Source organism: Schistocerca cancellata, chromosome 9 (genome assembly GCF_023864275.1).
Source record: "Schistocerca cancellata isolate TAMUIC-IGC-003103 chromosome 9, iqSchCanc2.1, whole genome shotgun sequence".
Lineage (NCBI taxonomy): Eukaryota > Metazoa > Arthropoda > Insecta > Orthoptera > Acrididae > Schistocerca > Schistocerca cancellata.
In genome coordinates, this window is record NC_064634.1 from 140,233,863 (window position 1) to 140,261,588 (window position 27,726).

The window sequence follows — 27,726 nt, forward strand, 5'->3', positions numbered from 1 at the left end:
TGGTTCTAAAACTCTCCCTCTCTCCCCGCAGCGTGGGGTTTGAGAGAGAGGAATTAGAGGTTCACAAATGTTGAACCAAATATTAATTTTTTCCGCAGATTCGGATAAGTTGGGGTCAAAATTTGTAAACTCTTATTCCTCTCTCTCAAACTCCATCCTATTGGGAGAGGGGGAGAATTTTAGTTTTAGCGAATCAAAATTTACGAATTAAATAAGTATTTTTTTATTTATCCGTAACCAAATTCCACGCAAAAATGAGAACATGGATTTTCTTGAATTACAGCGCGAACTACCAAGAATCAAAGCAAATGTTTAAGACTAAATGTACATAGTTTTTATGTAGAATCTGATTCTACAATAAAAAATGGGAGTTCACATTTGAAATTTTAAAGTTGCCTCCCGCCCCACCTCCAGGGGGCTGGGGTGGCGGGCTAATTTTACCTCCAGCAGATGTCCCCCTCGAAAATAATCAACTTTGGATTCTACACATTTTTTTGTGTGAAGCTTATTTTTGGAGTTATTCTGGTTCGTCAACTTAAGATTTACACCCTGTGTACGAAGGGTGTTCAATAAGTAAGGTAACACATTTGTTTTCTCGGCCAGTTTCCGTTGGAAAAAAATGCGAAATCTGCTGTGGGACATAGTGGAATATCCCATTTGAGATCCTATACTTTCATGAAGTTCCAATAGGTCGCGTCGCTATACGTCGGTTTTAAGAGTGGCATCTGTAACGCATCTGTTTGAGTTTTTGTTGACAAAAAACCAGAGCATTGTGTATATTCACAGACCCTTTCAGAATGTCTACGGAGACCTGGCAGCGAACAAAAGCACGGTGAGTCGTTGGGCGATGCATCTGTCATCATCGCAAGAAGGTCGCGTAGAGCTGTACGGTCGCCTGTGTGCCGGGCGGCCTCACGCCGTTCTCACTCTGGCAGGGTTGGAACGTCGTCCAAATCCGCCTATTCGTCAGATCCAGTTGAAAAACCCCGTGATCTTCTCGTGGTGAATTCCTTCTGGACGGGCCCGTGCCTGATCTGCCTGCCACACAGTTGTCCTGAGTCTACCTTGCATCCTTTGTTTTGCAGCCAAATATATGTGCGATCTATCTGTGTGATACATCCAACTATTCGACTTTTCCCACAATTAGCTGCACCTGCACGTCTTCTGGACATAATTTGCTGCGGTCTGCACTCGAAACGTTCCAGTAACGATAGACACCCAACAGAAACCATGAACTCACACCACTCGTCGTCTGGAAGAATGGCTGTTTTCTGTACTGTAAAGAGAAGTAGCCTCGGATAAGGATAAGATATTCCATAAAGATATCCCAAAGGCATCTAAATGTAGGTCTATCAGTTACGTAGGTTTCAGTTAAAATGTCCATGGTGTAACATTTGCCAGACCCGTCATTATAGACTGTGACAGCCGATGTACAATGGGCAGTTTCCATATTTTTGGAGTTCTGAAGAAAGACATTCGTGGCCGTCGATTTGCTCTGGACGAAATGGTGCTCGCCTGGGTTTAACCATTGTTCCGTAGGCAACCGTAAACGTTTTTCCATGAAGGCATTGATCGTCTTTTCTCACAGTGGGATAAATGTATTAACAATTGCGATGTGGTGCAAAGATTGGTAACTTGCTTTAAATGTTCATAAAGGAAAAAACCGCAGTTTCCTTCGACTATAATATCAGTGAATCACAGTTGGAATCGAGCAACTCATACAAGTACCTAGGTTTAAAACTTCATAGAAATATGTAGCGGAATGATCACTTAGATTCAGCCGTGGGTGAAGCAGGTGGTGGACTTCTGTTTATTGAGACACTGGGAAAACAGAATCAGTCTATAAAGGAGATTGGTTAGAAATCACTATTGTGAACCGTCCCAGGGTATTGCTGGAGTGTGAGAGACCCGTACCAAATAGGTCTAATAGAGAATATAGAATATACACAGAGAAGGGCAACACGAATGGTCACAAGTTTGTTTGGCCCGTGAGAGAGTGTCACAGAGATGATGGAGAAACTGAAAGGGCAGACTTTTGAAGATTGACTTAAGTTATTCCGAGAAAGCGTATTTAGAAAGTTTCAAGAACCGGCTTTAAACGACGATTTTTGGAAGATATTACAACCCCGTACGAACCGTTGACATACTGATAACAAGAACTGACTGCACGACACAAAGCGTTACACCTCGCCGACATTGAACTGTTTATGACAGGAAACATGTTGCCTGGTCGGAAGAGTATCGTTTTAAATGGTACCCATTAGATGGACTTTTACGGGTATGGAGCCATGAATCCATGGAAGCTGCATGTGAGCAGGGGACTGTTCAAGCTGGTGGAAGCTCTGTAATGGTGTAGGGCGTGTACAGATGGAGTGATATGGGACCTCTGATACGTCTAGATACGACTCTGACAGGTGACACGTACGTAAGCATCCTGTCTGACCACATGCATCCATTCATGTCCATTGTACATTTCAACAGACAAAGGCAATTCCAGCAGGACAATGCGACACCTCCCACTTCTAACATTGCTACTGAGTGGCTCCAGGAACGGTATTCTGAGTTTAAACTCTCCCGATGGCCCCCAAACTCCGCAGATATGAACATTATTGAGCGTATCCTGGATGCCTTGCAACGTGCTGTGCTCCGCCCCCTCGTACGCTTACAGATTTATGGACAGCCCTGGAGGATTCATGGTGTCAATTGCCTCCAGCACTACTTCAGGCATTAATCGAGTCCATGCCACGTCGTGTTGCGGCAGTTCTGCGTGCTGCCTGGGGACCCACACGATATTGTGCCAATTTCTATGGCTCTTCAGGGTATGATATCAACATGGGAATTAGATGTCAATGACTGGGTATACTGAAGTTAATGAGCGGTAGTGTAGCTGAGTGGACTCGTGAACGAGCAGGACTAGGACTGTTGAGAGCTTGCAGCCTGGAGACACCGCTTGTGACGGGATGAGCATGTGGGCATCCTCCGAGGGCGGCAGTCCGTTGCGCCACTCTCCGGGGAAGGCGGGTCGCGCCGGGGTCACGGTTGTCGGCCGAGTACCCGAGGACAGAGAGCCGAGAGCCGCGTCCCTGCAAGCGTCTCCTCTGCAGCCGCAGTAGGGCGCACAAACACACAGCTCCGCGGCACCGCACGCTGCGGGCGTTTGTATTCCTCTCTCACTGGGAATGGTAGACCCACTGAAGCGAAACACCTTTAACCTTTGCACCAGTTTCTTGAATTTATGCATGATAATTACCTCTTACACTTCAGTTATCGCACTGTCATATTATTTACTGTGATATGCACTACTGGCCAAGAAATCGCTACACCAAGAAGAAGTGCAGACGATAAACGGGTTTCATTGGACAAATATAGTATACTAGAACTGACATGTGATTACATTTTCACGCAATTTGGGTGCATAGATCCTGAGAAATCAGTACCCAGAACAACCACCTCTGGCCGTAATAACGGCCTTGATACACTTGGGCATTAAGTCAAACAGAGCTTTGATGGCGTGTACAGGTACAGCTGCCCATGCAGCTTCAACACGATACCACAGTTCATCAAGAGTAGTGACTGGCGTATTGTGACGAACCAGTTGCTCGGCTACCACTGACCAGACGTTTTCAGTTGGTGAGAGGTCTGGAGAATGTGCTGGCCAGGGCAACAGTCGAACATTTTCTGTATCCAGAAAGGCCCGTACAGGACCTGCAACATGCGGTCGTCCATTATCCTGCTGAAATGTAGGGTTTCGCAGGGATCGAATGAACGGTAGAGCCACGGGTCTTAACATAACTGAAATGTAACGTCCTCTGTTCAAAGTGCCGTCAATGCGAACAAGAGGTGACTGAGACGTGTAACCAATGGCACCCCATACCATCACGCCGGGTGATACGCCTGTATGGCCATGACGAATACACGCTTCCAATGTGCGTTCACCGCGATGTCGCCAAACACGATGCACCATCTTGATGCTGTAAACTGAACCTGGATTCATCCGAAAAAATGACGTATTCCACCCAGGTTCGTCGTTGAGTACACCATCGCAGGCGCTCCTGTCTGTGATGCAGCGTCAATGGTAACCGCAGCCATGGTCTCCGAGCTGATAGTCCATGCTGCTGCAAACGTCGTCGAACTGTTCGTGCAGATGGTTGTTGTCTTGCAAACGTCCCCATCTGTTGACTCAGGGATCGATACGTGGCTGCACGATCCGTTACAGCGATGTGGATAAGATGCCTGTCATCTCGACTGCTAGAGATACGAGGCCGTTGGGATCCAGCACGGCGTTTCGTATTACCTCTCCTGAACCCACCGATTCCATAGTCTGCTAACAGTCATTGGATCTCGAACAACGCGAGCAGCAATGTGGCGATACGATAAACCGCAATCGTGATAGGCTACAATCCAACCTTTATCAAAGTCGGAAACGTGATGGTACGCATTTCTCCTCCTTACACGAGGCATCACAACAACGTTTCACCAGGCCACACCAGTCAACTACTGATTGTGTATGAGAAATCTTTTGGAAACTTTCCTCATGTCAGCACGTTGTAGGTGTCGCCACCAGCGCGAACCTTGTGTGAATGTTCTTAAAAGGTAATCATTTGCATCTTCTTCCTGTCGGTTAAATTTCGCGGCTGTAGCACGTCATCTTCGTGGTGTATCAATTTTAGTGGCCAGTAGTGTATTTCTACACTTAGTTCATGAAAAGCCCTCTTTTACATATTATAGGAGAGTCGTTTGATTTTCTATTACAGTCCATACTGATCAGTGAACTGAAATAAAAGCAAGATGGTGGATACATCTGTTTACATCGGCTACTGATTTGATGTACCAAAGTACGTGTTATGTGAAAGATTCTGGTAAGGAGCAATGAAGAATTTTGTCTCTGTCAGTTAATAATTGTTTCTCTAGTTTCAAATTGTAGGAGTTTTACGAAATTTTGGACGTACATTCGGTTTTTTTAATTCTAGGTGATCATTCAGTGTGCTGTCGGGTTTGTTGTGAATGTGGCTGTACATTTCTAATGTTAATTATGCGTCAAAGAAAATTTTATTATATTTTGGGACATAGATGTAAAACTTGCTAGGATGTCAACGCTACCATCTGGCCATGGACTCAGGTCAAAACTACTAATTGTATAAGGAAATAATAAAAAAAAATTGCCTGTTGCGGTATTTCCTAGAGTGTACAAGTGGATTTTTATATTATTTAAATATATCGTACATAAATTTCAAAACTGAAATATCAATCTTCCAAAGTATTTCGATGCGTCTGTCAAAACTTATCCAAAAAATTCAGCTTCGAAATTTTCCGAGCATAATACCGTAAAAGATGGATATGGTTTTGAGAGGTTGTGTGGCTATGTGTTAGTACGCTTGTGTGCCAGGTGGGCGGTCCGGTTCGTTTCCAATGTGTGGTAAATTTTAAACTATGTTGCATTTTCTACGTGCGTTTCCGAGAGAGTAAAATACGTAAAATCGAAAAAATTGTAATTTTCTAAAATTTAAACGATCTGGACTTCTGTATCTGGTAAGCAGTTAGAAATGGGAAGACGTACATTTTTCATAAAAAATGACAGTTTAGTATGTAAGATATTGCAGTGCACTGCAATACCGTATTTATCCGCCGATACCGGGTACCGACTTTCAGTTACAATGTCCTCCCCTGTACGGGAATTACAAATTAGCGCACGAGTACAGGTTGTGACGCAGGAAAGGCGACATATGAAAGTTTGGGTCTGGCTGTGAGTCGTGCGCGGGTAGCCAAAGCGATTAGGCGACCGCTCGCGGAAAGCGGAAAACCTGGGTTCGAGTCCCGATCTAGCACAACTGTTCATAGTCTTCATTCCATTACACAGCTCATGGTTGTTCTTATTGGGAACTGCGAACATATCTCATGAATTAGGTATGTGTTAATTACGATATATTTTATTAATTCCGTATTTAAATGACGTAGGCGTTCAAAGTGAACAGAAAAATAAATGAAAAAAATAATGACCGAAATGAGGCTAACCAGTGATAGCTTGGCGGCCGCAATACATTCCTAAACATCTCAGTTAATACAGTTATAATACTTAACAATCATATACAACTGATCGCTCGGCGAAAGAATCGAACCCAGAGACGGGAAAGTTGCACATGTCACATCAATATTGAAGGAAGGTCGTAGAAGTAATCCACTAAATTACAGACCCATATCATTAACGTCGATATGCAGCTGCATCTTGGAACATATATTGTGTTGGAACATTATGAATTACCTGGAAGAGAACGGTCTATTGACACACAGTCAACACGGATTTAAGAAACATCGTTTTGTGAAACACAATTAGCTCTTTATTCACACGAAATGTTGAGAGGGGATTTCAAATTGATTGCGTGTTTCTAGATTTCCAGAAGGCTTTAAACACTGTACGAGCATCACAGAAGCAGCTTGTAGTGAAATTGCGTCCTTACCAAATATCGTCCCATTTATGCATTGAATTCCTGATTTTCTGTCAGAGAGGTCACACTTCGTAGTAACTTACATTAAGTCTTCCAGTAAACAGAAGTGATTTATGGCGTTCCCCAAGGTAGTGTTATAGGCTCTCTGCTGTTCCTTATCTATATAAACGATTTGGGAGACAATCGAAGCATTCGTTTTACGTTGTTTGCAGATAATGCTGCCGTTTATCGTCTAGCAATCTCATCAGAAGATCAAAAAAATTGCTAAACGATTTCGAAACGTATGTGTATAGTGCGAAAATTGGCAGTTGTTCCTAAATAATGAAAAGTGTGGCGTCATCCACATGAATGCTAAAAGGAATCCGTTAAACTTTGGTTACGCTATATATTAGTCAAGTATAAAGACCGTTAATTCAACGTAATACCTAGGAATTACAATTACGAACAACTTAAACTGGAAAGAACGCATAGAAAATGTTGTGGAGTAGGCGAACCAAAGAATGCTTTTTATTGGCGGAACACTTAGATAATGCAACAGATCTACTAAAGAGACTGCTTACAATACGCTTGTCCATCATCTTTTGGAGTACTGCTGCTCTTTCTGGGATCCTTACCAGATAGGAGTAACGGAGTACACGGAGAAAGCTCAGAGGAGGGCAGCACATTTTGTACTATCGAGAAACAGGGGGGAGAGTGTTACGGGCATGATACAGGATTTGGTGTGGACATCATTAAAACAAAGGTGTTTCTCCGAGCGGCGGATCTCGTCACGAAATTTCAATCACCAACTTTCTCCTCCGAAAGCGAAAATATTTTGTTGGCGCCGACCGACATAGCGAGAAATGATCATCATAATAAAATAAAGGCAATCGTAGCTCGCACGAAAGATATAGGTGTTCGTTTCTTCCGCGCGCTGTTTGAGATTGGAATAAGAGAGAATTATTGTGAAGGTAACCCTCTGTCAGGCATTTAACCCTGCATTGCTACTGGTGGGTCTCCCGGACCCTGACTTGTGTGAGCGATTCGGTTTAATTAGGTTCACAACACTGCACGCGATCAGAGTTCCTTGTAGCTTTCTACTTACGCAGCTGTGCAATTTGCTCATCAAGTGAAGGCGCAAGTCCACTATTTAGGAGTGCTTGTAGCGTGTTCAGATCTGCCAAACCGACCGTAGCAAGTAGGTAAGTACGTGTTGGGGCTATAGGACCCAGAGTAGCAATGATGGTATCGTTCGCCCCAGCACAAATACGTTTGTAGCAACCATTCAAATGGCTGAATCAGCTTATTTATTTCAGACGAGATCTGTAATGGATGTAAGAGAAGATCTGTGTGACGATGCACTGCGAAATGAAATCGTTAGTGACGAATCAGGTGACGAAGGTGGACACCTAGACGTCGAACTATGTAGTGAACAAGATACGGAAAGCGACGGAAGTGGGGATGACAGTGATCGGTATCCTGAACAATAAGAAATATTTTGTTGGAAAGGACAAGCGTACTAAATGGATGAAAGACATGCCTACTCCTCGTATCAGAACGAGGTCACATAATATTGTGTCACATATTCCTGGTGTGAGGGGAATGACAAAGAATAAAAGGACACATCTAGAAATTTGGCGGCTGTTTTTCACTGATGAAATAATGGTTGAAGTAGTGATACATATTAACCAATGTATCGAATGCGCTAAGTTGAGATACTCTTCGTCTCAGACCTTCATTCATGAGGCAGATAAAGGTGAAATTGAAGCATTTCTTGGTCTGTTGTATTTGGGTGGAATCTAACAGTTTGGTTGAACTCTACGACAGAGGTGGAACAGAATTGAAATTATTCTACTCCACAATGACCCTACAGAGATGCAGGTTTCTGGCTCAGTGTCCGAGATCTGACGAAAAGTCAACGATGTCCGACAGGCGAAAAGAGGGTAAATTGGCTTCTACACTAAACAAATTTGATTTGTTCGCCAAAAACTGCATAGCACACTATCCTCTTGGAGAATATGCCACTGAAGTTGAAATGCTTGTCAAAATCTCGAGGACGGTTTAGTTTTCGAATGTACATTCCTTCCAAACCTGGCAAATAAGTAATAAAAGTGTTCAATCTAGCCGATGCAAGAACGGCGTACACATCAAATTTGGAAGTTTATATAGGTGAGCAGCCAGATGGACCGTATAAGTTGAGTAATCGTGCAGCTGATGTCGCCAAAAGGTTGTGTAATCATATTTCCAAAACATCAAGGAACATAACGATGGATAACCGATTTACGAGCTATGAGCTGGCCCTGTCACTTCTGAAAGACCATAGATTAACACTTTTGGTAAGAGTAAGGAAGAACAAGACTGAAATTCCCACAGAATTCGTGAACACAAGAGGTAGAAATGCTTTTAAAAGTATCTTTGGCTTTCAGAAGACGTGGCCATTAATGAGGTACGTACCAAAGAGAAACAGGTGCCTACCTCTAATGAGTACCATGCACCATGGCAACAAAATACATGCAACAACTGGGGAAGAAAAGAAGCCGGGGTTGATAACTCTGTTTAATGTTACTAAGGGTGGGGTAGATTTAGCAGATTAGATTTGTGGCACCTGTAAGGTAGCAAGAACAACTAGAAGGTGGCCGTTGGCCTTATTCTTTTGCTTACTGAATGTAGCAGGCATAAATAGTCTCGTCATCTTCAGAGCTAACAACCAGGGGGAGACCACGTGGAGAGACTTTCTGAAATCGCTTGGGAAGGCTGCTGTCAGAGGCCAATTACTGCACAGGGCTGGCAGTCAGCATATCAACCGACCTTTCAAAAGATCTTTCAACAGACTGGCGGGGGTCGAACAGCAAGACGATGGGAGTGTGAACCAGAGTACGGTGCCTAAGGCGGCGCCATGGGTGTCAAGATAGAAAAACGTAATATATTTGTTACAAATGCTCTCAGTTTGTGCGTCTCAAAAAACACTCAAGTTTTATTTGTAAAGACTGCATGTAGTGGCCTGGTGTGATAAAACGACATGTGGAAACAGTACGTTCAAAAGACATTGTGGAGACTCTCCGTTTACTTACAATGTTTTCGTACATGTTTTCTACTCATCTGTTTATACCTGAGTTTGGCGTCGTAGCTTTCATTGTTCTGCTTTGTGTGCTATGACACACGACAGTCACATTGTGTAACCATTTTTGTCCTGTACGGTATGTAAATGTTAGAATCACTGTATAATTTGCTTACGTAGTAATAAAGGACAACCATTTACCCAAACCCAAAGCAAAACGTGTTTGTTTACTTCATCAAGACAACATACGTGAATGTGAAGCCCTCTTAAGCTCCCTATCCTTAACAAATCAGACTGACATGCAGGTCGGTTGTGTGAGACCCCTCGTAGCAACGGTGGTACAAACGAACACAGTAGCAACGCAGGGTTAAGTGTGACATGAGGAGTATCCATGTAGATGCGAATGTAAATATGTTACCTCTCATGCGATAATATCGTGGTGCCGTTTTCCAACAGGCCAATACTCTTCCATACATGGCACGTGTCTCTATGAACTGCCTGCATGATACAGAGGGCAGGACTGTCTCCAGCTCGTATGTCAATTCCGTACCACTGCCTGTATCAAGGATACCGAGATTCATTTATGGCAGTTGTGACCTACGTTGCCTCCAGAGAGGATACAACGGTTTTGTGACACCCTTCCGGGCCGAAACAGTCGATGCATCCAGGCCACATGCTGTCCAAGGTCATGTTGGTAACTGGCCTCATACTGACAGGTTCTTTATAAATTTGACTCGAATTTCTTATCAGTGATATTTCATCACATACCCTCTCAACCCATAAAGTTTCATTTCGTTTCCTCCTCCCCTTCTGGATTCTTCACTTTTTTGCCTGGGAGTAGTAGTAGCAATAGTAGCTTTATTCATCCGTAGATCTCTCTTTTACAAGTTTAGACCAGTTTAAAATAAGCTATTTCGTATACACATGTATTTACAGACTTCTAGTTACAGGCAATCATTAGATTTACTCCTGGTATACAATACTTTTTTTACAGATAATTTATTAAATAATGTAATGAAATACTGTTAACTCGTATCTCACAATCAGTCACTGCACACACTATACGCACGTTGTTTCACAACACTTCACTCACTACACACACACACACACACACACACACACACACACACACGCTGGTGATCTCTGGGCCATTTTCTGTACCGCAACTATCCATTTTCTATCCTGAAAAACTGAGTCAGCATCCCTCCATAATGAGTGAGATGTTGAGTGAAAGAGGTGTAGGTATTGTGCTATGCATAGCTTGGGGGTAAGTATTTCTAGAAAGGAAAAAAAAAAACGTAAAGTGAAGGTGTTATGTGGAATGTTGGATGTTTTATAATAATAATAATTATTATTATTATTTATTTGTATAACATTTTTTATCAAACCTCTACTCTGTTTTATCTAAGTAATCCTTCAATGTATAAAATGTATTGCATAACAGGTACTTTTTAGCTGCCTTTTTAAATAAGTTTATTTTTGCAATTTCTTTAATCTCTTTTGGTAATTTATTGTACAGTTTTATTCCTTGGTAGAAAATGCTGTTTTGAGTTTTATGTTTATTTTTTCTTGGTAAATGTAAGTTGAGTCTCTCTCTTGTTGCATGCTCACGGACAGAGCTGTCTGTGCAGTAATTACCAATGTTTTTTTCATATTAACAGAATCTTCCGTCGGTTCTTGGTAGAACAACATTATAATAATAAATGAAAAGCACCAGTTTGCTTTTGTTCTACAATATTGTAGAACAAAAGCAAACTGGTCCTTTTCATTTATTATTATAATGTTATTTTTGATGTGTACAACTGACTGGTTAATGTATTCACATGGATCTTTACAATGAGCTCGACTAGTATTTTTGGTTATAATTCTTATGACTCTTTTCTGGAGTTTGAAAAAATTGTGTTCATGTTTTGTGCGTTTGTTCCCCAGAAAAGAATACCATAGCTAAGAATTGAGTATACATATGAATAATATGTAACTAAAATACGCTGCATGTTACACACTGATGATAGGATTCTGAGAGCATAACATGCTGATGACATTCTGTTTGCAAGTACCTTTGTGTGTTCACACCACTTCAACTGAGAATCAATATCCATTCCTAGAAATTTTGCATTTGTTACACAGTCTATAGAGGTGCCATCTACATTTAATTTAAGATTGTCATTTTTCCTCTTCGAACTGTAATTCATGGCATTAGTTTTCTTTATGTTCAATGTCACTTTATTGCTTATTGACCAGTCATAAACTTCCTTGAGAGTTTCATTTGTTTTCTCGGCAAGGAGTTCTCTTGTTTTGTCAGTGACTGTCATACTTCTGTCATCAGCGAAGAGAATTTTGTCAACGTGAGTAACACTATTGTGGATATAGCTACAGACAAGTGGGACAACATTTACTATGAGTTGCAGAACTATGTCAAATCATTCTAGTTAGTAAGGAAGTGATCGAGATATCAACTGCAATGACACGCTGCTCCACAGTTGAAGATGAAGTGAAACAGTACTTTGTTTAAATAGTTTTGTCACTCCACCTCAGCCTTAACAACCCGGGGAGTCGAATACAGCCCTGTGACTCAACAGCACCTTCCGTAGTGACTTAGCGCTGAGAAGCTGCCAGCAAAGGACGTTGCAGCTGATGGTACGGAACCCGTCCTCCTGCCTGTTGAGCCCCATGGCGCTTTCACCCGCATGAGGAGGTGATTAACGTCGTCCTCGCACTGACTGGCTATCATCTGGAAGCAAGTGGGGGCTCTGTCCTAACAGTCGGTAAACAGCCTCCACAGTAGCTGCGTCACTCCAGTCATTGTAATCTTTTCCCATTCATATCGCTGCATACCACCGCCAGGTCGTATTAATCACTTCCTAGTAGTAGACATAATCACTTTCTAGTGTAAAATCGAATACTACGTGCTGCCATTGCTGTTACTGACCTATAAGAAAGCCGAGAAACGGTACAGTAAGTGATCCTACAACCAAAAGCCGATGTCTACTGTTGTTTGTAGCCTTAGCCTTAAACCCGGCCAGCCGGCCGGAGTGGTCGTGCGGTTCTAGGCGCTACAGTCTGGAGCCGAGCGACCGCCACGGTCGCAGGTTCGAATCCTGCCTCGGGCATGGATGTGTGTGATGTCCTTAGGTTAGTTAGGTTTAATTAGTTCTAAGTTCTAGGCGACTGATGACCTCAGCAGTTAAGTCGCATAGTGCTCAGAGCCATTTGAAAAATTTTTTTTTAAACCCGGCCATGTGATGTTATTACTTATTGGACATCATGTTGAACAACCAACAGCTGGAATCGTAGTGTCGACGTCCAGAAATATCCTGTGCTACACGAATAGTTTGTTAAAAATATAATGATGTTATTTAAAACTATCGTCTACAGTTACCACGAACAAACGTAATCTTGATACTGAATACAAATATTTACAATATTCATTACTGATAAAATATTATCCATTATCCTCCGAAACTCGACGTTATGTTTAGCAACTTTTACACCACAGTTGCGACAACCAGTATTTTGTATCATACACTCCTGGAAATTGAAATAAGAACACCGTGAATTCATTGTCCCAGGAAGGGGAAACTTTATTGACACATTCCTGGGGTCAGATACATCACATGATCACACTGACAGAACCACAGGCACATAGACACAGGCAACAGAGCATGCACAATGTCGGCACTAGTACAGTGTATATCCACCTTTCGCAGCAATGCAGGCTGCTATTCTCCCATGGAGACGATCGTAGAGATGCTGGATGTAGTCCTGTGGAACGGCTTGCCATGCCATTTCCACCTGGCGCCTCAGTTGGACCAGCGTTCGTGCTGGACGTGCAGACCGCGTGAGACGACGCTTCATCCAGTCCCAAACATGCTCAATGGGGGACAGATCCGGAGATCTTGCTGGCTAGGGTAGTTGACTTACACCTTCTAGAGCACGTTGGGTGGCACGGGATACATGCGGACGTGCATTGTCCTGTTGGAACAGCAAGTTCCCTTGCCGGTCTAGGAATGGTAGAACGATGGGTTCGATGACGGTTTGGATGTACCGTGCACTATTCAGTGTCCCCTCGACGATCACCAGTGGTGTACGGCCAGTGTAGGAGATCGCTCCCCACACCATGATGTCGGGTGTTGGCCCTGTGTGCCTCGGTCGTATGCAGTCCTGATTGTGGCGCTCACCTGCACGGCGCCAAACACGCATACGACCATCATTGGCACCAAGGCAGAAGCGACTCTCATCGCTGAAGACGACACGTCTCCATTCGTCCCTCCATTCACGCCTGTCGCGACATCACTGGAGGCGGGCTGCACGATGTTGGGGCGTGAGCGGAAGACGGCCTAACGGTGTGCGGGACCGTAGCCCAGCTTCATGGAGACGGTTGCGAATGGTCCTCGCCGATACCCCAGGAGCAACAGTGTCCCTAATTTGCTGGGAAGTGGCGGTGCGGTCCCCTACGGCACTGCGTAGGATCCTACGGTCTTGGCGTGCATCCGTGCGTCGCTGCGGTCCGGTCCCAGGTCGACGGGCACGTGCACCTTCCGCCGACCACTGGCGACAACATCGATGTACTGTGGAGACCTCACGCCCCACGTGTTGAGCAATTCGGCGGTACGTCCACCCGGCCTCCCGCATGCCCACTATACGCCCTCGCTCAAAGTCCGTCAACTGCACATACGGTTCACGTCCAAGCTGTCGCGGCATGCTACCAGTGTTAAAGACTGCGATGGAGCTCCGTATGCCACGGCAAACTGGCTGACACTGACGGCGGCGGTTCACAAATGCTGCGCAGCTAGCGCCATTCGACGGCCAACACCGCGGTTCCTGGTGTGTCCGCTGTGCCGTGCGTGTGATCATTGCTTGTACAGCCCTCTCGCAGTGTCCGGAGCAAGTATGGTGGGTCTGTCACACCGGTGTCAATGTGTTCTTTTTTCCATTTCCAGGAGTGTATATAGAAACCTCGTCAAATAAAACTTCTTAAGTGCACGCAGGACGATGTGACTATGTATGGCATCAACGAGGAAATCACATCAAGCAGTTTCTTAATTCGAGGACCCTTTTCTGAGTTGCTTAAGATTCATAGCCTTCAGTCTTTACTATTAAGACGAAATCTCCTTCCAAGACCGTGTCGTGGGAATACGAAAATAAATTAGAAAACAAGGTAGGAGTTCAAGTGATATTACGAATGTTTGAATGTCAACGTCGAAGGCGTTTCAGAATAGTTTATTTTCCAGGTATTTGAGTGTAGCTTCTAATATAAGATATTACTGTGACATCTCAATCTAAGGATTACTGCGAGAATCGAATGTCTTAACTCTGGTTACAGTTGGGGTTAGGCGATATGGTTAGCAATGGTACCAAGTTCAGTCTTGATTTACTCGACATTAGTATTCGAAAACACCCAGTCGAACAAGTAAACAATTACATAATCGTAGGATTACGTAGGATAGCTGAAGCATGGCAGGCGTTGCAAGCACACCACAGCGGGAGAAGGAAGTTTCCATCAACGGAAGATCTCTATTGATACGGGATAGAAAGAGGTGTTTGTGAAATTGTATGCTTATAGCAAAGCATTCTAAGCGATGAAAATTGGTGAAGAGGAAACTTGTAAATCTGAAAACTACAGTACTGGCCATTAAAATTACTACACCAAGAAGAAATGCAGATGATAAACGAGTATTCATTGGACAAATATATTATACTAGAACGGACGTGTGATTACATTTTCACGCAATTTGGGTGCATAGATCCTGATAAATCAGTACCCAGAACAACCACCTCTGGCCGTAATAACGACTTTGATATGCCTGGGCATTGAGTCAAACAGAGCTTGGACGTCGTGTACAGGTACAGCTGAACGCGCAGCCTCAACACGATACCACAGTTCATCAAGAGTAGTGACTGGCGTATTGTGACGGACCAGTTAGCCACCATTGACCAGACGTTTTCAGTTGGTGAGAGATCTGGAGAATGTGCTGGCCAGGGCAGCAGTCGAACATTTTCTGTATCCACAAAGACCCGTACAGGACCTGCAACATGCGGTCGTGCATTATCCTGCTGAAATGTAGGGTTTCGCAAGGGTCGAATGAAGTGTAGAGACACAGGTAGTAACACATCTGAAATGTAACGTCCACTGTTCAAAATACCGTCAATGCAAACAAGAGGTGACCGAGACGTGTAACCAATGACACCCAATACCATCACGCCGGATGATACGCCAGTATGGGGATGACGAATACACGCTTCCAAAGTGCGTTCATCGCGATGTCGCCAAACACGGATGCGACTATCATGACGTTGTAAACAGAACCTGGAATAATCCGAAAAAATGATGTTTTGCCATTCGTGCACCCAGGTTCGTCGTTGAGTGCACCATCGCAGGCGCTCCTGTCTGTGATGCAGCGTCAAGCGTAACCGCAGCCACGGTCTCCGAGCTGATAGTCCATGCTGCTGCAAACGTCGTCGAACTGTTCGTGCAGATGGTTGTTGTCTTTCAAACTTTCCCATCTGTTGACTCTGGGATCGAGACGTGGCTGCACTATCCTTTACAGCCATGCGGATAAGATGCCTGTCATCTCGACTGCTAGTGATACGAGGCCGTTGGGATCCAGCACGACGTTCCCTATTACCCTCCTGAACCCACCGATTCCATATTCTGCTAACAGTCATTGGATCTCGACCAACGCGAGCAGCAATGTGGCGATACGAAAACCGCAATCGTGGTAGGCTCCAATCCGACCCTTATCAAAGTCGGAAACGTGATGGTACGCATTTCTCCTCCTTACACGAGGCATCACAATAACGTTTCACCAGGAAACGCTGGTCAACTGCTGTTTGTGTATGAGAAATCGGTTGGAAACTTTCCTCATATCAGCACGTTGTAGGTGTCGCCACCGGCGCCAACCTTGTGTGAATGCTCTGGAAAGCTAATCATTTGCATATCACACCATCTTCTCCCTGTTGGTTAAATTTCGCGTCTGTAGCACGTCATCTTCGTGGTGTAGCAATTTTAATGGCCAGTAGTGTAGTAACATGTAGAAATACAGAATGAATTCAGAAGGAAGTGAAGAAATAACAAAGAAATGAGGAACTGTTGGTAGGAATAGCCGCTCAAAGAAACCTTTCGAATTTTTATGAAAATATGAAACAGCTTAATAAGTTGTTTACCCTCAGAAGGAAGTGAATAATGGGTGGAGAATACAATAAAATTACGTGAAAAGTAGAAAAAGTATCTCCGTGCACGTTCATATTCGATGGCCCAGGTAATAGAAATTAAAAATTCTGATTATGTGTATTCCGCAAGGTCAAACGAAACTTCAGAAACAGCAAGGTCTTGTCGAAACGGCGGCTTTGCACCATCACTTTTATGCTGGATCGATGACGATAAATTTTCTGTCTGGAAATCGAGGAACTTGTAGTCCAGATTCCAGTAGTCGACATATCGAAGCACCTGCTTGTCTTTTGCCTCGGGGGGCAGCCCATAAGGTATTCTCACAACGTAACCACAAAGAAAAAGTTGTGGAAACGAGTGGAGGCGCAGAGAGACGTGCTGAATCTTACACGTGTGTACGCCCCTGCCAAGGTCCCCGGATGGAGTCGTCTCGCCTGGCAGGGCTTCCATCCAGATACTGTGACGCACGGCCTGCTGTGAGAGAAGGATGACCCCCTCACAGCTGCCGATTGCGGATCTTGCTTACAGAGAGAGAAGAGAGAGAGAAAGATGAAGACGGAGGCGGTTAGCAAGTGGGACGTGACACAGCTGCTTCGGCCTGGCTGTCGCAACGCTCAGTTGCCGAAGGTAACAATTGCGTCCAGCTGCCAAATATGGAGACTCGTCGCTGGACTCCGGTCCGGCAATTGGTCAGAAGCTGACCACTATGACCAGTACTCCCACAGACATTGGTTACTGATTTAGAACCACTCTCGAGTCTGAAGATGAACACTTTTTATCATGTCTATCTTTGTGTTCATTCTACAATAAGCTGGATTCTCTCCAAGTCAGTATAACACTAAAACCTTCTGATACGTGTTACAAACCGGACACAATGGGAAGGACGAGGCCTCTTTGCTTTTTTTCTTTTATCACTCGTTTATTACATCAGAGAAATACACTTTTAAGACAAAATTTAACTAAATGAAATATTGCTCCCAGTAAAGGTTAACATAAGCAGTGACAAAACTTAGTTGTCTTAAGGGTTTCTGCTGGCAACAAATTTTAAAAAGGCAATGTAAGGTTTATATCAATTTAGCTCAAACACGTAGCTCGTGATTGAATCACGACACAGACACTTCAACAATTTCGGTAACAAATAAATAGCGTGAATTTGTACTCACTGTAACCAACTAATCAACAGCCTTGCCATTGAATAAGTAGTAGATCATTTGGAACGAATTAGCAACATCCCGCAACCAGGGGACTTAATACCAACAGTCTTTAAATGTCTTGCTCCCCATTAAATAAACAAACTTACAGTAATTAAATGAATAACAAATCAAACACACTACACTCTACTCAAACTCTTCAGTGGAAGCCAAGCCAAAATGAAGATTCCATTAACTGACTAGCACTGAAGTCACACTAAAGCTCATCTCTGTGTTCCCAGACACACATGGGGCAAACTTATACAAGACAAGATTTTGAAGGGAGCACATCAGTAAAACCGGTAGTGGAGCTAGCTCGTGGCACTAAAGATTAAGATACAAGACCGGGGCACAAGGTGGTGTACAATGAGGTTGCCTTAGTGCAATTTGCGCTCCAAAATATTACTTCAAATGGCCGATTCAAAATTAAGTACACATAAACCAGCATTAATTAACGAGGAGTGACACCAGGTCGCTCGAAGGGATGATAACACTTAATCGAAAAGACAAATGCCGGAAGCGGCAGTAACATCAAACACCTTCTCCGAGTTTTAACCAGGAGCCACTTCCCGCTATACAAGTAAACATTTAACCAAGCACAAGGAAGGAACCCCAAAGAAAAAATTCAAATAAAACCCCCAAAAGATTATAAAGGACAGGGAACCCCAACTATTTAACTTTAAAAGAATTAGCTCTCCCCAAAGGCAGTGTAAACGCGAAGGCCACGCTTAAGAGGCCACCAAAATTGGTTACAAAAGGTCTTATACATTTGTTCCTTTTCTTTAAAGAAACACAAGGCTGCTTAGCTTCTGTTGGCTTCTGCTGGACGTCCGGTATGGCTCGTGTAGGGTACACCAGGCAACAACCCAAGCTAGGCGGTCGCAAGGCACGGCGAGCAAAATCAGGAGAGCAGACAGGCAGGCAGCCAGCACATATCCTCCATGCTGAACCGGCAGACCGCGTACAACCAACGCCACATACAGGGTGAGTCACCTAACGTTACCGCTGGATATATTTCGTAAAACACATCAAATACTGACGAATCGATTCCACAGACCGAACGTGAGGAGAGGGGCTAGTGTAATTGGTTAATACAAACTACAAAAAAATGCACGCAAGTATGTTTTTTAACACAAACCTACGTTTTTTTAAATGGAACCCCGTTAGTTTAGTTAGCACATCTGAACATATAAACAGATACGTAATCAGTGCCGTTTGTTGCATTGTAAAATGTTAATTACATCCGGAGATATTGTAACCTAAAGCTGACGCTTGAGTACCACTCCTCCGCTGTTCGATCGTGTGTATCGGAGAGCACAGAATTACGTAGGGATCCAAAGGGAACGGTGATGGACCTTAGGTACAGAAGAGACTGGAACAGCACATTACGGCCACATGCCAACACCGTTTTATTGGTCTTTTTCACTGACGCACATGTACATTACCATGAGGGGTGAGGTACACGTACACACGTGGTTTCCGTTTTCAATTACGGAGTGGAATAGAGTGTTTCCCGACATGTCAGGCCAATAGATGTTCAATGTGGTGGCCATCATTTTCTGCACACAATTGCAATCTCTGGCGTAAAGAATGTCGTACACGCCGCAGTACATCTGGTGTAATGTCGCCTCAGGCTGCCACAATACGTTGTTTCATATCCTCTGGGGTTGTAGGCACATCACGGTGCACATTCTCCTTTAACGTACCCCACAGAAAGAAGTCCAGAGGTGTAAGATCAGGAGAACGGGCTGGCCAATTTATGCGTCCTCCACGTCCTATGAAACGCCCTTCGAACGTGTACCTCACCCCTCATGGTAATGTACATGTGCGTCAGTGAAAAGGACCAATAAAAAGGCGTTAGCATGTGGACGTAATGTGCTGTTCCAGTCTCTTATGTCCATCAGCGTTCCCTTTGGATCCCTACGTAATTCGGTGCTCTCCGATACACACGATTGAACAGCGGAGGAGTGGTACTCAAGCGTCAAATTTAGGTTACAATATCTCCGGATGTAATTAACATTTTACATTGCAACAAACGGCACTGATTGCGTATTTGTTTATATGTTCAGATGTGCAACAAAACTAACGGGGTTCCATTTAAGAAAACGTAGGTTTGTGTTAAAAAACATACTTCCGTGCATTTTTTTATAGTTTGTATTAACCAATTACACTAGCCCCTCTCCTCACGTTCGGTCTGTGGAATCGATTCGTCAGTATTTGATGTGGTTTACGAAATATATCCAGCGGTAATGTTAGGTGACTCACCCTGTATACGTGGTTGCTTCCCACCTCGTACCTCGTACTTCGCGGCGTCTCAGCAGGTAGCCCGAGCAAACGTCAACTGCTACTCGCCATGCGAATGCGGAAAACAACAACGCAAGCAAAGATAAGAAACATCGAAGGATCGATAATGGACATCCAAGAGACTGGCGCGCCAGTAACGAGCGCCACGGCTCACCTTCCAGTGTAATTAATTCAGTTGCGCTAAGTCGCAACCGGTGCCCGCATAAAATATTCTCTTTGTATTTTGTTCGTTGCTGGACGTTTCTGTGGTGTAAATCCTGGCATTCGAACACGTGTTAGTCTGAGCATTGGACGTCCGAATAGCGACCAAGGCTGGTTTGTTCCTAGCAAGTACCGATTGTGCGGTTTTACTGACAACCAACCTGGAGTGGTGAGACCTTATTGAATCGTGTGACAGGGCTGAACGCTCTCCTGTGAAACCAACCGAGTGTAGCGCTCTCTCTTGGTTTTCCGATCGCGAACAGGATGGCCTATCGCTGCGAGCATTTGCTGCTTCCCCATGCACTAGCTGTGGGTTTAGTTTTTCGGAGGCTTTTAACATACCACTATCACGTTAACTTTAGGCTTCACGCTTGAAGGTAGAGTATTCCTATTGAATTCTGACAGTTTTTCTCCTCCTCACAGGTAATGATTACCGAACTCTGTCCCAGAGTTCTTGATCAAGGGTCTCCATTCCGTCGAAATAAACCAGAATCTTTTTCGATATTTCTCTCAATCATTTTCGCTAAAGTTACTGTTCGATTCTTTCCATTCATCCGTCCGGAACTGTCTCTCAAAGTCACTAGCAACTTTTCTGTTTACCCTCAAAGATTCTCATTACTCAATGTTTGACGTTTGTTTGTGGATTAAAGTAATATACACGTTTTGAATACGCGCCAAAGCACATTGATGACGATTATTGATCTTAAACTTAGTTAATTTGTACCTTAGTTTCTATTTTCTTGTCTGCGTAGAGTACGACTGTAAGTTAGTGAGTACATGTTGCTACCATTATCTAATAACATGGCCTTGTTGTGGTGGTACTATACAACGGCTGAAAGCAAGGGAGAACTAAAGCCGTTATTTTTTTCCCGAAGGGCCGCACGTCCACTGTATGGTCCAAATGTGTGTGAAATCTTATGGGACTTGACTGCTAAGGTTATCAGTCCCTAAGCTTACACACTAGCTAATCTAAATTATCCTAAGGACAAACACACATACCCATGCCCGAGGGAGGAGTCGAACCTCCACTGTATGGCTTTGTGATGTATGCAGTTCTACTGTATGGCTTTATGAGGCAAGCAGCTTTACTATATGGATTTATGGTGATGGCATTCTCTCGAGTAAAATATGCCGAAGGTAGAACAGCGCATCATTCGGGTCTCCAGGTATGGACTACACAGTAGGATGCCATCAATAAAAACAAAACATGCATTTTACGGGTGGTTGAGAGGAATGTTAGACCATTTAATTAGGTAGGTGGGCTAGAAAATTTAAGAAGGGTAGTTAATACATTGAAGTGGGTTTTAGTGAAGTTCGGTGGCAAAACGAACAGGCCTTCTCGTGAGATGAGTACAGGGTTATAAAATCAAGTATGGGTACTGTAGGAGTAGATCTAATAGTGATTAAGAAAGAAGGAATGCGGGAAGGCTGCTATGAACAGCACAATGAACACATTATCGTTGGCATGGCAGATACGAAGCCAGAAGATACCACAATAGTAAAATTTATATGCCAGCTATCTCTGCAAACTGTTGCAGGAGAATATGGACTATGGAACGAAAGAGGAAGGCACCTGATAGAGTTTTGCATAGAGCATAGTTCAATTGTCACTAAGAGTTGGTTTACGGATCGAGAACGCAGATTGTATGCGTAGCAGACACCTGGAGGCAGAGGAAGGTTTCAGACTGAAAATATAATGACGTGACAGAGATTTCGAAACCACATTTTAAATTGTAAGACATTTCTGGGGGTAGACGTGGACTCTGGTCATAATATATTTGCTATCAACTGAAGATTACAACTGAAAAAAATCCAGACGAAATTAAGAATTTAGGACCTCGGTAATTGGAAGAACCAGAGGCTGTTGAGAGCTTCGAAGGGAGCATTAGCCAATGATTGACTAAAACAGGGGAAAGGAATATAATAGAAGACGAATGGGTAGCTTTAAGAGATGGAATAGTGTAGGCAGCAGGGGTTCAAACAGGTAGAAAGACATGGCCTAGTAGAAATCCTTGGATATAATAGGAGTTAATGAATTAAACTGATGATAGGGTAAAATACAAAAATGTACCAAATGAAGCAGATGGAACGGATTACAGACGTCTACACATATTTTGAACTGTCTTCAGTGAAAGTTCAGAATACCCTAACATTTATGAATTTTACAACATCGAAAGTAGCGTTTCCTATGTATACAAGTTTATGTAGCTGTGTACGCACTCCAGTTTATCGTCGAGATGAATCAAAGAAAAACCTTATAAATGTGTATAATGCTCATATGGGCCATATATAGATATTTTTAGTCACGTAAGAAATTTTTTCCCTTAATTTTCGTTACGAATTTACGAAAATGGTTTTGCACCAACAGTTTAGTAGATATCTTCTGCTGTTTCATGATTTATAGTCTAAAGTACTACCGAGCGAGGTGGCGCAGTGGTTAGCACATTGGACTCGCATTGGGGAGGACGACAGTTCAAACCCGCTTCCGGCCATCCTGATTTAGGTTTTCAGTGATTTCCCTCAATCGCATCAGGCAAATGCCGGGATGGTTCCTTTCGAAGGGCACAGCCGACTTGCTTCCCTAATCCAATGGGACCGATGATCTCTCAGTCTGGTCTCTCCCCCAAATCAGCCAACCAACCAATGTAAAGTGCTAATGGAGAATGTACTTTGTCGTAAAATGTTGAAAACAGTCGTAAAGCTGAATTCAGTGACAAATACTATTACAGAAACTATTGTAATAGTTAACTTCGATCGCTGGTAACATTTCCATAGCGGACATACAGTAAATTTAGAGATGATCCTACACTGACTGGTTGCGTCAGACCAAAGCAATCATTCACAGGGATTCTCAGAAGCCTTCCAAAGTACTTTCTAGCATCCATTTCTTGCCATGACGTTGATGAAGCCCATACCTGTCCCTGAAAAGTATTGAAATATGTACTAACCAATATTAATGTGAAATATATCTACATTTACACCTCCCTCTCCTTCTACATTTATACTCTGCTCGCCATCTTACAGTGTGTGAGGCGTGGGGCACTTCTTGAACCACTGTCGTTTTGTGTTCCAGTCGCTACTGGCGTGTAGGCAGATTGTTTGTTAAGCATTCCCGTGAGCTCGGGACTAATTTTAGCTTTACGATCATTTGGCGAGGAATACGGTATGTAGGTGGAAGTAGAATGTTGGTTGATTCTTCTACGAACGCGCGCACTCGGAATTTTTACAATGAACCCCACCGTGATGCACTACGCCTATTCTGAAGAGAGCATCACTAGCCTTGAGCAACCATCTCCGTGACTCTTCCGCGCTTGTGAAACGCACTCGTGTCTGCAATTGGTATTCTTCTTCGTATCTTCTGTATTTCCTCCATCAATCCTATATGGCATGGGTCTCAGACTGAAGAGCTATTTTCAATTACTGGTCAAACGACCGGTTTGCAAGCTGCCTCCCTCGTGGGTCCTTCCAAAGATTCTGAGTCGGCCATATTACTGTTAGTTTTCCGTGGCAGTTCAACTTCAATCGTTGCGTATACTTACTCCCAGGTATGGAATGGATGTTCCTGGATGAAGTTTCTGAACGATGCATGAGAGGTACACGTTTCTCTATAGTACAATCGTACAGAGTAAACGCCTTGACTTTTAGCATTAGTCGAAACCACTGTGTATACATCCAGTTGTCTACTTCCGCCCCTCGGGCGAGGTTTTCCATTCAGTAGCATCCCACCTGCAGCGCAAGGTGTCAAAACGCGTTGCGTCACTGCGTGGGATGGCCCTGCTTTCTCTCTCAGCCTCTTTCTGAGGAAGAGCGTATCATTGTGGGTGCGGTATTCCCCTTGGCTTTCTGGTACTCAAACAGTATTCGAAAGCGACGATGATGATAAGGATTTACTGCTCCTTGCGCACTTCGGCGAGGAAATCGTTTTCTCCAGCGCTGTGCATATTTGGTAAGAAGAGTATGATGCAACGGAGCGACTCTTCTGGACTCTAAAGGGATTTCCGTTCTATCGCGACGAGTCCGCACGCATTACGTTGCGTACATCATCCTCTAAGGCTGTGATTCGCAGCATCATCGAGCATCGCGTGAGAGAAATGAGTAAACGGGCATCTATAACGCCACAATATTATTGCGGAAAGATGTGCCCCTGAGTTTTACTATCGTCAGAAGCCTATCATTACGATTGCTCTTACTCATCGATATGCGTTTCTACTACTTCTTGGGATAATGTGGTGAACAATAAACATTACAAAAATGTATGGAAGGAACCAACGATTCGTAGGTTAGTATTGTAACGAGGGTGAGGAAATTAAAAGCACAGTGAAACTTCCTGGCAGATTAAAACTGAGTGTCAGACCGAGACTCTAACTCGGGACCTTTGCCTTTCGCGGGCAAGTGCTCTACCAACTGAGCTCCCCAAGCACGACTCACGACCCTCACTCACAGCTTTTAATTCCGCCAGTACCTCGTCTCCTACCTTCCAAACTTTACAGGAGCTCTCCTTGCAGCACTAGCACTCCTGGAAGAACGGATATTGCGAGGAGACGTGGCTTAGCCACAGTCTGGGGGATGTTTCCAGAATGAGATTTTCACTCTGCAGCGGAGTGTGCGCTGATATAAAACTTCATGGGCAGATAAAAACTGTGTGCCGGACCAAGACTCGAACTGGGACTTTGCCAGCTGAACAACCCAAGCACGACTCACGACCCGTTCTCACAGCTTCTGTGAAGTTTGAAACGTAGGAGACATGCTACTGGCGGAATTATAGCTGTGAGGACGGGCGTGAGTCATGCTTGGGTAGCTCGGTGGTATAGCACTTGCCTGCGAAAGGCAAATGTCCTGAGTTCGAGTCTCGGTTCGGCACACAGTTTTAATCTGCCAGGAAGTTTCATATCAGCGCACACTCCACTGCAGAGTGAAAATCTCATTCTAAAAGCACAGTGTCTGACACCTTCGCATCGCTGGTCATAATTTATGTTCGAATGGAGAGGGAGTGGAAATCGTACGAAATATTCCTTGACCATGAGTATCCGTCTCTGTGGAAAATGGATCTTATGTATGCGATAAGTGATTAGCTACGATGAAATTTTCCTTGCTTTCTGTACGTGTCCAGACACCAAAGAAGCCAACAAGTAGTTCCAACTTTCCCTTATGCCCGTTATCCCCCTATTATCCCCACTTTTCACTCTCACCCATCGTCTCTTGTTACATCACTCATTTTATGTGAGCGATTACGTGACTGTATCTTGTTCATCGACAACTTTCCAACGACAATATTTTCCCTGTTACAAACAAGGCTGTTCTAGGAGACCTACTAACGCTATGAAATGTGTCTCACAAAGATCGTAACCGTAAGCAGTCGTAAATCAAAATACGAGGGTAATGTAACACATACCTCGCACTTAAGCGTTCCGCTTAGTTACTGCTGCATCACAGACAATAAATTTGAAGTTATGGGGACAGAATCTCTACCGAAACATCTATATTATTCATAGCAAGTGAGACAAAGTAACCTGTATTTATAACTGTGTGAGACTGTATTGCCTGGAAGTACTTTCCGGAAACGGTGAAAAGCCACTGTGTATTGCCCCAGTTCATTATCCGTATCGCCGTCGTTGCCGTTAAAACAAATGAATTCATCGCAGGCACAGGAATATTGTACACATCCTGAAACGTGTGTTATTAATATTACAGGAACTCTGTCTGCTGAGCTTAGTCTCAGAAAGTATATTATGTAGCATAGTAGCGGCAGAACTCAAGCCTCACTTGCCACCTACTTGGAGAGCAAATCTTGTCGCTAAGTACTTCCGTACATTTACTTCAGTAGGTCCAGAAGAAAGCCATTGTAAACTTGGCCAGAACATAGGTTTTATCAGTGATAGTTATTTATCACAGTACGGGGTTTCATACCCAGAAAACTTACATTTTAATTGATTCCAGCCGCGGAAGCCTCTGATTCCAAAAGGAAAAGCATGACACGAATAAGCAGACGAGGTAATCGGTTGGTACAAAACCCAAGATTATAACGTCTGACTTATGCTTTGCAAATGACGAAGGGCGAAACATCTAAAACAGTTCAGGACATCAAGACGAGGTTTTCCGAAACTGATTGAAGCAGAGGGGCACATAAGTCTGTGGTAGGGACAATGCTCTTAACTCTTGTATCAACTGACATACCAAAATCAGTATGTTTTCTTAACTGGAATGGCCTATTTTTGTATCTGCATTCGAAAGCACTTGAAATCACAGTGATGCAAGCTTATTGGCATTTCTTTACAAAAATATCCTAAAAATCTTCTAAAGCTGGAAGTCAAGGTGGCTGGGATTATATTTTTAATTTTTTGCGGGTTTTTGGAGTTTTCATTCTTCTGACCGGTTTGATGCGGTCTGCCATATTATCCTCTCCTGTGCCAACCTCCACATCTCAGAGTAACAGTTACACCCAATGTTCTTAACTGCTATCTTTCCCAGCATTTTTTACTCTCTACGGCTCACTTAATTACCATGAAACTTATTACTTTATGTCTGCGAAGGGCATTCTTTAAGCAATGGAGTATATTCTCTTTCTCGGCCTGTTTCCACTGAAAAAGTGAGGAATTCGTTGTGTGACATCGTCGAATACTCCCGCTTCAGTGTTATAATTTCATGAGGTTCCAACAAATGGCGGCGCTATATTTAGCCTCCAGCATAACGTCTGTAACGGACATGCGTTTCAAGCAGACAGCTTCCATTTAAAACTTCCTCGCAGATTAAAACTATGTGCCAGACCGAGAGTCGAACTCGGGACTTTGCCTTTCGCGGGCAAGTGCCCTACCAGCTGAGCAACCCAAGCACGACTCACGACCCGTTCTCACAGCTTCTGTGAAGTTTGGAACGTAAGAGACGAGGTACTGGCGGAATTAAAAGCTGTGAGGACGGGTCGTGAGTCGTGCTTGGATAGCTCGGTGGTATAGCACTTGCCTGCGAAAGGCAAATGTCCCGAGTTCGAGTCTCGGTCCGGCACCCAGTTTTAATCTGCCAGGAAGTTTCATATCAGCGCACACTCCGCTGTAGAGTGAAAATTTCGTTCTAGCTTCCATTTAGTTGCTTTTGGTGAAAAAACAGAGTATAGCAGATATTCATGGGTGCTGGCAGAATATCTACGGACACCGTCTAGTTTACAAAAGCAAGGTGAGTCGTTGGACCAGGCGTCTGTCAACATCTTAACAAGGTCACGCAGACCTGTCCGAACTCTCGCGTGCCGCCTACCCGCACACAGCTGTGACTCCTGCAGTACTGGAACGTGCGGACACTCTCATTCTAGTTGATCGACGGAACACAATCAAACGTCTCGCTGCGCAACTGGACGTCTCTGTTGGTAATGCCTACGTACTCGTCCACCAGTTG

General features: G+C 43.8%; 1 protein-coding gene across 1 annotated transcript in view; it reads left to right on the forward strand.

The window, feature by feature from the left end:
- Positions 1 to 27,726, forward strand: part of LOC126101234 (protein lethal(3)malignant blood neoplasm 1) — a 151,964-nt gene that overhangs the window by 55,994 nt on the left and 68,244 nt on the right. Inside the window, exon 2 of the mRNA XM_049911923.1 lies at positions 2,912 to 3,017. Within this exon, the coding sequence (XP_049767880.1) occupies positions 2,912 to 3,017 (106 nt within the window). The remainder of the gene's footprint in view (positions 1 to 2,911; positions 3,018 to 27,726) is intronic.